This window comes from Falco naumanni, chromosome 4, assembly GCF_017639655.2.
Source record: "Falco naumanni isolate bFalNau1 chromosome 4, bFalNau1.pat, whole genome shotgun sequence".
Lineage (NCBI taxonomy): Eukaryota > Metazoa > Chordata > Aves > Falconiformes > Falconidae > Falco > Falco naumanni.
Window position 1 is genome coordinate 63,270,280 of NC_054057.1, and position 10,850 is coordinate 63,281,129.

The 10,850-nt window shown below is 46.5% G+C and overlaps 2 protein-coding genes across 5 annotated transcripts; one reads left to right on the forward strand and one right to left on the reverse strand.

Annotated features, from left to right (window-relative positions):
* Positions 1 to 1,118: 1,118 nt before the first annotated feature.
* On the reverse strand, positions 1,119 to 7,431 carry TMEM38A (transmembrane protein 38A). Of its 4 annotated transcripts, none has more exons than XM_040593569.1 (6): positions 7,283 to 7,431; positions 5,116 to 5,272; positions 4,361 to 4,545; positions 3,655 to 3,742; positions 3,422 to 3,539; positions 1,119 to 3,103 (listed from the first exon to the last, which is right to left on the reverse strand). In XM_040593569.1, exons 1-6 carry the CDS (start codon positions 7,404 to 7,406, stop codon positions 2,882 to 2,884), a joined length of 894 nt encoding a protein of 297 aa, XP_040449503.1. In that variant the 5' UTR covers positions 7,407 to 7,431; the 3' UTR covers positions 1,119 to 2,881. The 4 variants fall into 4 exon arrangements, with proteins under 4 accessions (XP_040449503.1, XP_040449502.1, XP_040449500.1 ...); XM_040593568.1 differs by having other exon boundaries at positions 7,294 to 7,401; XM_040593566.1 differs by having other exon boundaries at positions 5,116 to 5,718; positions 7,283 to 7,384.
* Positions 7,432 to 7,498: 67 nt separating this feature from the next.
* On the forward strand, positions 7,499 to 9,793 carry SMIM7 (small integral membrane protein 7). Its single transcript, XM_040593572.1, has 5 exons — positions 7,499 to 7,552; positions 7,647 to 7,688; positions 7,763 to 7,815; positions 8,343 to 8,433; positions 9,015 to 9,793. The coding sequence occupies exons 1-5, from the start codon at positions 7,527 to 7,529 to the stop codon at positions 9,028 to 9,030; spliced, it is 228 nt and encodes a 75-aa protein (XP_040449506.1). The 5' UTR covers positions 7,499 to 7,526; the 3' UTR covers positions 9,031 to 9,793.
* Positions 9,794 to 10,850: the final 1,057 nt, after the last annotated feature.

A 10,850-nucleotide genomic window follows, 5' to 3' on the forward strand; every position in this document is an offset into this window, starting at 1 on the left:
GAACATTTTAAGAGTTAGATCTGGGGGGAGAAATGCAAAACCCTTCAGAAAATAAATGGCCCTTTGCAGGGCCTCATTTAGCAAACGAGGTAGATTGTGTCGTGTTTTCCTCATCATTCCCATCTCTGTGCCATGGAAGCAAGTTACTCCATCCTACTAGAAAATGCCCAGCTACCATTTTCATTCTGGTTGGAGCAGAGTCTTAAGGAGGGAATGTATGTCCAGGTGTAGCAGGGTTTCCCAGAAGTGTAGAACCCACCCTGGAGAACCCTGTGTCCCTGCAGCAATGGTTACGATGTGCTGCTTTTTGAAAGATGAGTCTTTGCTTCTTGGGAATGACAGATGCCTGCCTGGAATTGTACTAACAACTACCAGTGCTGAGCTATGGAAATTGAAGAAAGGTTCTGTATCTCTCACTATGAAAGGCTTCACCAAATGAAACTTGCGACTCTTCTTTATGGCAGTTGTCTGCTCAACACTAATTCCATTACAGGTAAGGTACTTGGGACATGTACAAAGCTTTAATTTTAATATCTCTTGGAATATTTCTCCCATCTGTTCTTGGTAAACAGTTACGATTTGCCTCAGTCCAAAAGACTTTGAAGAGCAAGGACTCTGGGACTCAGAAAGCGGTGCAGCAGCTAACAGTATCATGCTAAATAAATATTCATGCTCATTCAAAGCATTTCGATTTTTTTGAGTTTTAAATAGTACTACTGAAACTCCATATAAATATGCTAGAACTGCATGTGTGTCGTTGTATCTGCGTGTATATATTTATCTGTCCCAGGTGAACGTCCTCCTTCCTGTTACAGTGACAAAAGGAAGGACAGAATCTGGTATAAACACTGAAGGAAGTTTGTTTCCTTATTTGCATCCCTGAAATCCCAGAAAGTCTGCTTGGGTGACAAGACTACAAACACAACAAAAGCAATGGACTTTTTAGCATGGTATTTCCATTTATAACATGCTCAGGCATACCTGTAGGACATAGAAGAGTTTGATCTCTCTCTTCAGTTAGAATCATTTTGCCATCGGGTCAAGGACTGTGTGGCTTCTGAGACCGGTGAGAGTAAAAGAAACATGCGTATTTCCCCACGTGCCAGTGGACAATCAGAGTCACTCCACAACTTTTATTTGTTCGCGGCTTTTATAAAACAAAATTCCCTTTGAATCAGACATCTCAAAAAATTTATAGTCTTGTGCATGCTAGTGATACCTGTCTACTGAAACTTGACATATCTGCAAAACCAGATAGCTGAGCTGTCGGGTAGAATTCCTGTTTTCTACTGAAGGGGAGGAAAACTCACAAAATTAAGGCACTGTCAAAACCCAAGCCCACAAATCATTGACCTTTTGTACTGGCTTTCATCTGGTTGCATACAAGGTGGTTTTTTTTATTTTTAATTAACCATTAATTTCAAACAACGGCAGACACACACAAATAAAGCTTTTCTTGAATCCTCCTATTTATATTCCCAGTTGCAAGATGACAGCAGCAAGCCTGATTGCTAGGGATGGCAATATGCTGCTTAACTGAAAGCCCAGCACTGCATCCCTGTGCATGCCATGGATGATGATCATTTTAAGAATGCAATACGCAGAACATGAACGAACTAACAGACTCCTCCCTGAGCCATTTTATGAGCATTTCATATTCTTCACTCACTGGGCACAAGCTGCGTTCACAGTAGTTTGGCCCAAAGGGACCTACAAAGGATAATCAGTATCTTCACCTGGTGTGCTTTTATCAGTCTTTTATAGTAGTTTTAATCAGCTAGTGTGAAATTCACTTCTTCAGCCTTAATATTAATTTAAGAATATAAGAAATATTCCTTCCTGCATCCAGTGAGAGTGTTCAGGCTGCCCTTCAGCACACCAACATCACTGCTTTAAGCACAAACCAGCATGGAGCTGTGGGCTTAAGACCATGCTTAGAAGTAGCCAATTCTCTACATAAAGATACATTTTAAAAAAGCCAGATTCAGGTCCATGAATTAGGTGCCCTGGCAATTATAAATAAATAGTAATAAATACCTATTTACACTCGCACGCTCTTCTGTGTTCCACAGGATTACAAACAAACCAGAACCATGCTGCTTTGCTCGTTAAATATGATCAGGTTTGAGGTGGGACACGCTATTACTAACAACATGCAGCAATGCTCCATAACAGTTCAGAAAAACAACAGTACCAACAGAAAGCACTCGGAGCATTTCACAGCTTCAAAACTCTTGCAAACACGGACTTCAGATAAGTGACAATGTTCTGTCCATTAAGAATCAGGGGGAACTTAGGTGAGAGAAATGGAGTTTGGCTAGGACACCGGAGTCAATGTCCTTATTGCATATAAAATGTCACATTAACCGGAGGTATGGCAGATGTGGGAGCTAGGAAAAATTGGATCAGGCTCATAGGAAACCGTTTAATTTCCTTGAGTCTGAAATCCAATTTCCACATTGATTGTGTCTAAACAGTTTGTTGTTTTGGTAGACGTCATAAACGTCAATGAAAGCTCCAAGGAGTTGCAGTAGCACAAACCATTACCTCCATTCATAAATAAACACAGTGAAAGATTTTACATCAATGGAAAATGCTGCATTGTAATTGCTGACAGTTTGGGAACTGGCACCCACTTGTCATCCTGGCACAAATCTACAAACCCCTGAAAATATGATCAGATTAGAGACACGAGACCAAGAAGCAAGCAGCAGCACAGACAGCACAAATGAAATTCAGAGACCTGCCTGGCAGTGTCCTGGCTTCCATCTCTCCTCCAGAGTCTGAGAGAGAAGGACTGGAGGATAAAGGAGGTCACAGGTGGCTTCGAGACTCAGCTCTGGAAGAATTTTCTTGGCCTGTTTACTGTGTGGTTGCTTTTTTATTCAGCTTTTTTTGCCTTCCGTTTCCTTGTGCCTTCATTTAGCTCTTCTTTCGACTTTGCAGGAGGAGGTGGAGGATGGAAAACCTCATGGGAGGCCCCGTGCTGATCCTGCTGATGACTAGTGTGTCCACTGGAAACAGAGCCAAAGAAAACTGGGCAGATGAAGCTTTCCACTGGAGCAAAAGGTGAAGCGTGGGAGTGAGTAGCCGTCATGAAAACCTGCCAGACGACAGTGAATACATAAATTTAAAGATCACACACACCAGCTAGGAAATACTAACTAGTAAGGAGCATTCCACTTACTCCAGATAAAAGTCCCTATTGCTACACAACTCAAGGCTATTATCACAAGGATCATCTACCGTATTGCCTATATGATGGGAGAATTTAGCCTATTAATTTCCCAAGCAGGTCTCTCCTGGTATGTATAGCCAATGCCTTCAGTAGTGGCTGAGGAAGGCGAACACCCCCAGTTTAAGCCTGTACTCTTTCTCTGGTTTTGTAGAGTTGTTGGCGGCAAACCTGCTGTAAACTTACCTTGCAAACTGTCATGAACATGGTGAAAAAAAAGATGAGGTTGGCTTCAGAGATAGGGAGCCAGCGAGTTTGTTGCAGAGTGAAGAGGACTGTGCCATACAGACTAGCCTTTGTAGGGCTAGAAAAGAAATGAAGAATTTTTCTAGAAGGTTTGCATCATTTGCATCCAGTCCTGAATGGTTCGTTAAATTCCATTTTTGGTCTGGCAGAGAATTTACAGGCTACCTACTTACAAGGACATATGAAGAATTTCATTTGTTTCTGGCTTCCAGACCCCACGCAGCAGTTGCTCAAAGTTAGACATCAAGGCAACACCAGAACCTGCAAAACAGTAGAAGCAAACAGCTAGAACTGCCACACCAGAAGAAAGTTCCGATGCCTCTTCCAGATCCCCAAGGGACAAGGATGACCGAAGGGGAACAAAAAGGTTCTTCCCAAATTTAAAAGAAGTTAGCCTAAAACAGAAGAGTGGGGCAAATGCCTTCCAGACTTTCTGTAGAGTGTTTCCCGAGACAGGGAAAGGGCATTTGCCTCCGTTCCTTTTACTGATGCTCAAGTGCTTGTTGCAAACAAAAGCTAAAAGAAAACTGCCTGGGCTGTTAGAACATTGATAGAACCCCCCTGAAAAGCTACAGGCGAGGCCAGAGACAGTAGAACATGGGAGGAAGAACAAAGAATTCCAGAATTCTACACCCGTATTTCATAGTTTTTCATGTTCTCCAGTTCTTCATGCCTCTGTTAACATTAGATGACGGCCCAACTGACAGCCCTCCTGGCAAGTATGACTAACTGTCGGTGTTCTGGGAAACCTGACTGATTGAGGCCAGCTGACTGTAGCCACTAACCAGCCTGCTGAGGGATGTGGTCACCTTAAGCTTCCCTCGCAGATTCTCCCATCCCTCCCCACAGAGCTCAGATTAAGAGTATGTCATGTTTCACCTTTGACCCATCCAACAGCCATCATAACGAACCACCCGTGGTGGTAACGGTGATAAGCATGGTGGACCCCAGCTGCAATTTTGCGAACTCTCACCACCTCTTTCATCGCCACAAAGATAAGCTTCACAGGCAGAAAGCTAACGCACTTGTAGAAGAGGTTCATGGGACAGAAGAATATCAAATACCTGCAAGAAAACCACGAAGAGTTTAAGGACCTGTTTGTTTGTCCTGATCTGGGACATACAGAAAGGACTGATCCAGAGCTCTGTAGTGTTGGGGAGAAGGAAACACTGGTTCTGTCACACAATAGCATGTACAACCCGTACGCACCCACGAAATTAAACTTGGAGTAGTTATGGTTAATTTGCGCACATTTCACTAACAAAACAAATAAAATGCCCCCAGATTTTCAGTGTGTGCCAATCCTCCACTGTATGTGGTATCAGTGCAGCACACGCTGCACTTGCATCTTGGCACAGTTCTGCTGCAGCAGCTATGAATAGAAATGCCCAGCAACTGGACTGCACCCAACCCATATCATCAAAGCGTTAAGACAACTGGTCAGAGAAACTGGAAACTAGGAGTACAAAAGACTCAAAGGCTACATCACCCCACCCCTTCTTTCCCCAGTTAATCCAAGCAAGATAATACAAGTGTGTCACACAAACAGAATACCTCCCTTCACACACGAAGGTCTTGTACACAGCCAGCGGTGTCTCACGCTTAATAAATCAGGTGAAGTGCAAAAGACTCACCAGACTGCTGTGGCCAGGATGATGCTGGAGTTATTACTGAAGTAATCAATAGGTGGTTCTCCAAGTAACAGATCAGCAAGTATGTAACTTCCAAAGCAGTGGAGCATAGCGCAAAGCCAGGAGGCAAAAGGGCTCTTACGAGACATCTCCACGGCTCCTGTGAAGCAAATTCTAAATGAGAAGAGGAATTTGGCAAATAGGTAGAAACTTCAAGACCCTCTAGGACAGAAGCTTGTGGTGCATGTTCTCCAACAAAATAAGTCAAAAGAAAAGTGCTTGTAAAACAAGATACAAAAATGTGTATTCTCTGAAACCTGAACAAGTACCAGATACTGTCCAGAAATGATACGCCTGATCATAGCTTGTAGGCCCCCCTTAAGGTTCCGGATGAACTGAGTCATTAGAAGTTTATGAATTGGCTCGGTTTCTCTCCTGTATTTGCTGTGACTTGCTGCAATCAGAACGAGCGACTTTTCCCTTGAGAACATCTTTTTACAGTCTAAAAATAAAATGCATACTAGTACCATTCTCTCCATTGCTTCAACCTAGGTGCCCTCTAGAATTCATGAACAATCTGTTCAGCTCTTTCATTCATAAGGTAACCTGCAAAAATAGAACAGTAATTCTTAATCTTTATTTGAAAGAAGAGGATTTGAGGATTTTTCCCTGCTCCTCTACTACTTTGGAAATGGCTTCTGAAAATACAACTAGTTATTAAAACAGTGTCACTCTTTGGTAATACATTATGGTCTCCTCCCACAACCTTCTGCTGCCTTTTGGTTTTTTCATTCCTCTAGCCATTTTCATCCACCTCTGTACTTCTTCAAGGAAATCTCCCAAGAACATCAATTCTGTAAGAGTGCTTCATTGCCTTAAACCACTCCTGAGTCCTTTGTGCAGCATTTCAGATAAAACTCTGTTCAGTAAGCCAATAACAGGCAGCCAAAAGAGAGAACACTATAAAATGTTTTGTCAACATTACCAAGAGCAGCCAACCTTACATAGCAGTAAGTGAATCAGCGTGTGCTGAAACTGTGACTGCTCAGGCTCCTCCATCCTCAGAGGCATTTCAGCCGACTGAAAACATTGTGGGAGCAAGACAGCTGCAACAGCCATGAGATGAAGCTGGTTCTATAGGAACCTCAAGTTTAGCTTGAGGCTTAAATTTGGTAACACTTGTTTTTCTTTGGCTCCGTGAAGCCATGCTGTCTCCAAGGAGGAAACAGGACATTACTATCCTGACACTAATCTTCAGCACAGGAGCTGTGGGATGAAGCAGTGTAGGAATCCAGTGAAAAGTACACCCCTGCCTGCCTTACCCAGTCCAAACGGATTACTGGGCTTACATATTTGTAAAAGCTATTTTCATAAGGGTTGCCTGTTAACTGTTCTGCTCAGGATTTAATGCTGGATGACAGCTGTAAGTGATCAGGGCTTGAAAAAAAACACCCAGCACTTCTGTTTATGTGGAGTTTAAATAGAATAGCATGTAGAGTGTACAGCACGGAGATCGTACAACAGGAGGATTTAAAATTATACTGGAGCATGGGGGTTTTGTGGCTTTGCTCTCTCAGTCATAAGGCAGTTAGGCTGAAACTATTCCAGACAGTGCACGGAGAGTGTGCACAGCATCAAAAATAGACGGAGAAGGTGGCACCTGGAGGAGCCCAAGGTGGAGTCAGGCTGTGACATCGCGGGGAGTGAAAGCTGTGGGGCAGATCGATCCATCTTTACAGGATGAGGACAAGCACAGTAGGGTGGTTGGGTGCCCCGGGTGCCGCAGAGGGTGGTCTGGCAAGTGGGAAGCCCCCGGGGTTTCACCTACAGCCTTTGTGTATATAAATCGGAGGAGGGCATTGCCACGGAGACGGAGGAGCCCAGCAGCCGCACGGCACCGCGACACTGAGCCCCGGGATGGCAGCTAAGAAGCGACCGAACTTAAAAAGACTTGGATGTGGCTGGAGTCCAGCCGGCAGTAAACGCCGGGGCATTCCTGGGAATCGGGGCCGCCTGGATCCTGCTTTTTCCTGCTTCGTGCTTAGAGGCCCGTGACAGCCCGGGGGGCAGCGCTGCCCGTTCCTGTCCCCGAGCCCGGGCCTCGCGAACTCCGACACGAGGGTCACCCGCCGCGCCCCGCCAGGCCCCTGCACCCCGGGGCCGCACTCACCCGGCTCGTACTTGAAGTAGAGGAGGGAGACGATGAAGTAGGCCGTGTCGAAGAGCGGGAAGACGGGCAGGGTGGCGAAGGCGGCCGCCAGCTCACTCAGCTGCAGGGCCGCCGCCAGCTCCATGGCGGGGCGCGGGCCGGGCCGCTGGCGGGGCACGGAGCGCCCCGGGGCCGCCCCCGGGGAAGCACAGGCGGCGGCGCCGCCCCACCCGCCCCTTCCGTTTCCGCTGCCACGGCCGCCGCCATGATCGGGGACCTGCTGCTCTGCGGGTAGCGGGGCTGGGCCCGGGATTCGCGGGGAGGTCCGTGGGGGGGGCGGCCCGGCCCGGCCCGGCCTGACGCGCTGCCTCTGTTTGTCCCGCAGGACGCTGCTGGTGAACGCCGGCGCCGTGCTGAACTTCAGGCTGTGAGCGGGCGGGGGGGGCGGGGGGCGGGGCGCGGGGGTCCCACCCTGCCTGACGCGGCCCCCTCTGTCCGCAGGAGGAAGAGGGACACGGAGGGCTTCGGCGAGGAGCCCAGGGAACCCACCACCGGTAACGGGGGGAAGCGGGAGGCGCTGGGCTGGGCGGAGCCGAGCCGAATCGGGCCGTGCCGAGCCGGGCCGAGCCGAATCGGGCCGTGCCGAGCCGGGCCGGGCCGAACCGGGCCATGCCGAGCCCACGTGGGTGATTTGAGAGGGAACACAAACGCTCCTGGCCGCCTTTCGGGATGCGGGTGCCAAGCCGCGGACTGCCCTGCCTGCACCTCTGGCTCTGCTCACTGGGAGAAGCCCCAGCCCTGGTGGAAGCAGCCGTCGAGGGCCGGCCTTTCCTCTGCAATCGGGGGGAGCTGAAATAAGCCCCTTGTTATTGTTTATTTTGGCACATGCCCTTACAGGAGTGCACTGAATAGAGTGTGGTTCCTTCACCCCAAACTTACAGTCTTTTGTTGTCCGACCTCATTGGTTTGTTACGTTTTTCCCCATCAGAGCTGCTAACAGTTTCCAGGCAGTGTTGGACAATGTGCCTTGTCAGCATGTTCGTTATTTTTCACATCAAGGGCTGCTTCTCTTAATTTTTAGGTGACAATATCAGAGAGTTCTTGCTCAGTCTCAGATACTTTCGAATCTTCATTGCCTTGTGGAATGTCTTCATGATGTTCTGCATGATCGTGTAAGTAACACTGTGCAACATCTTATTTGTTCATAGGAAGTTGCAGATGTTGGGGCTTCGCTTGTACGTGTTTCTCTTTGGGTCTCTTTCTCTCCTGCTCTGTCATTTCATAGTTCCTTTTCATTTCACTTGTTTATTTCAATCTTCAAAGAGAGGTTGGTGACCTCAGTTTTCTGCTGATGTGGGCACCTGTAGTGCATGAAAACCTTCTCTGCTGCTGTGTAAGTCATTTACCCTTAGCTACAGTGTTCTGTGTGGGCTGCTCAGATGAAGCACCATTTGGGTCACCATTCCAGTGTAACTCTTGGTCTTTCTCATTTTGGGCAGGAGGGGGACCTACCAAGTAATCACACGGTATCAGTCTTGGGAACAGTCTGTGGTAGTGACAGGTTTTAGTCCCAAGAGGCAGGCTAGCAGGCTGTTTTCCTGTTGTTTGCATAGCTATGTGGTTTGATGTATGGAGGAGCAAAACCAGTGGCTGGGTGTGCACTGGTGGCACGAGCTGGAAGGGCATCAGCGTGACTGTTCACAGTTGTACCCACTTCTCATCTGCTTTTTTTTTTTCCTGTCACATCCACTAGGTTATTTGGATCTTGAGAGTCATCCACAAATGCGTCTGTCAACTTGGAAGAGACCTTTGGCTGGAAACACAACTTTTCTATGAAGTAAAAGATGATAATCCTTTCAAAACACAGCCCTGGGATCGTGGCCTGTTCTTCAGCACAAGCTCCCAACACGCTCAAGGAATGTGACATGTTTGTCCTCTTCAGCCAGTCGGGTAATGACACGGTACATGCTGGTTCGCTTGCTGCCGGGGGATTGAGCCTGCAGGCCCCTAAGCCAAAAACCTTCAAAGTAAAATTATTTCAACTTTACTGAAATAAAGAGACCTTTAAATCATTTCACTAAGCTCAGAGTGCAGTGCCCGGTATGCGGGGTAGACTTGAGCATGATTGAAGACCACAGTGTTAAAACCCTGTGCTGTTTAGTCACTCCCAGCTCTGGATGTGTCTGCTGATGTCACCGTGGTCTGGGTCACTTGGAAGTCACACTTCTTGATTCTCATTTTTATGAAGTTGAGCAAAGTATCAATGTAACTTCACCCTTTTCCATTTAGTTTTGTTGGAGGAATAGAAAAGGATGATGAAAAAAAAATATGGGGATTCTCACCTCCTGTTTTTCCAACAAAATGCTGTTTAAATTAAAATTTCAAAGATAAGGGTTTTTCTTTAAGCAATATGTGAGGCATTTTGAATAGGACAGATAGCAAAAATAATCCTATAAGCCAATGCTAAGGAGTAATTTTGGAATAATCTTGGATTTGGTTGAATAAAGTTGTTCAATGTAAGGGTAAAACACACATTTGATGCAGCGTTCATTCTGTTACAGGAGACATCAGTTCACTATTCGTTGTGGTTTGAGAAATTGTAACTAGGCTTGTAATTGTGTCTGAATTCTCGTGTTATTTCAATTTATGTTAAGTTAGCCTCTTGGAGCAGCAGCTTCTGACTGACAACTTTTTCCCAGCACTGGCAAGATTACTTAAATTTCTGGCTATCTTTTAAATCAAACTGTAAACTATTAGTGGAGCTGCCTTGGCTTCAGCTTCTTTACCTGCCTTACTATTGAGAAGGAGAGGCCTCATCTGAATGATTCTGAGGCTCAGGTTTTAGCAAAGACCTTCAGTTTTATCTGGATACCGTTGGGAAATTGGACACAAGCGTTGGGCACTCGCAGCAGTTTGCTCGAGTCGCCCTTTTTTGCGTTAACTGAAGTTTTCACGTTCAGGAAAGGGGCAGGGTAGTTTGAGGGGAGAGGCTTTGCTGTAGTGAACATAGCAAAATGTCTGGAGGAAAGGATCCTTCAAGCGTGGTTCGAACTGCCCAGAAATACTTACAATCCACAGTTAAACATATTCTTTCTCTTGCCTGTAATTTCTGTATTTTATATTCAACCTTTTTCTAACTCTTTTGAATGACAGAAAAAAAAAAAAAAAAGCAGCATGCTGCTGTGTCATGGCATCCAAACAAAATCCAGTGCTTTATAGTTCTTGGAAAACACTTTCTCCCTCATCTTCATTAAATCGAGTCTTCACCTGCAGTGTAGGGGGAGGGGGTGGCTTTACCTGCAGGAGGCCAGGGGCCTGCGGATTTGGGCTGGCGTTGCAGTGTGGGTCGTGGTGGTGTTAAATTCTTACTGGGACAATGGCTGGCGGCTTTCTGAGCAACACTTTGGGTGCAGGCAGTGGAGGGGGATTGGGCTCTATTGCTCAACGAATGTGGACTGTTTTATCGCCCTAAATCCATCCTGTGGCTGAACACTGCCACATCGCCTCCATGCTTGGGTCGTGCAAAAGAGGAAAGTCGTTCAGCTCCTGAGCAGGTGCTTTAAAAATCAGCAGTTCGTTTTGAGCTGCT

Bases quoted from the DNA above. Each gene is read 5' to 3' on its own strand.
- TMEM38A (XM_040593569.1), bottom strand. From the start codon at position 7,406: ATGGAGCTGGCGGCGGCCCTGCAGCTGAGTGAGCTGGCGGCCGCCTTC. The intron at 4,546-5,115 runs GTGAGTCTTTTG...GTTTTCTTGCAG, and splicing joins ATCCTGGCCACAGCAGTCTG to GTATTTGATATTCTTCTGTC. The intron at 3,743-4,360 runs GTGAAACATGAC...ACTGTTTTGCAG, and splicing joins GGCTGTTGGATGGGTCAAAG to GTTCTGGTGTTGCCTTGATG.
- SMIM7 (XM_040593572.1), top strand. From the start codon at position 7,527: ATGATCGGGGACCTGCTGCTCTGCGG. The intron at 7,553-7,646 runs GTAGCGGGGCTG...TTTGTCCCGCAG, and splicing joins GGGGACCTGCTGCTCTGCGG to GACGCTGCTGGTGAACGCCG. The intron at 7,816-8,342 runs GTAACGGGGGGA...CTTAATTTTTAG, and splicing joins GCCCAGGGAACCCACCACCG to GTGACAATATCAGAGAGTTC.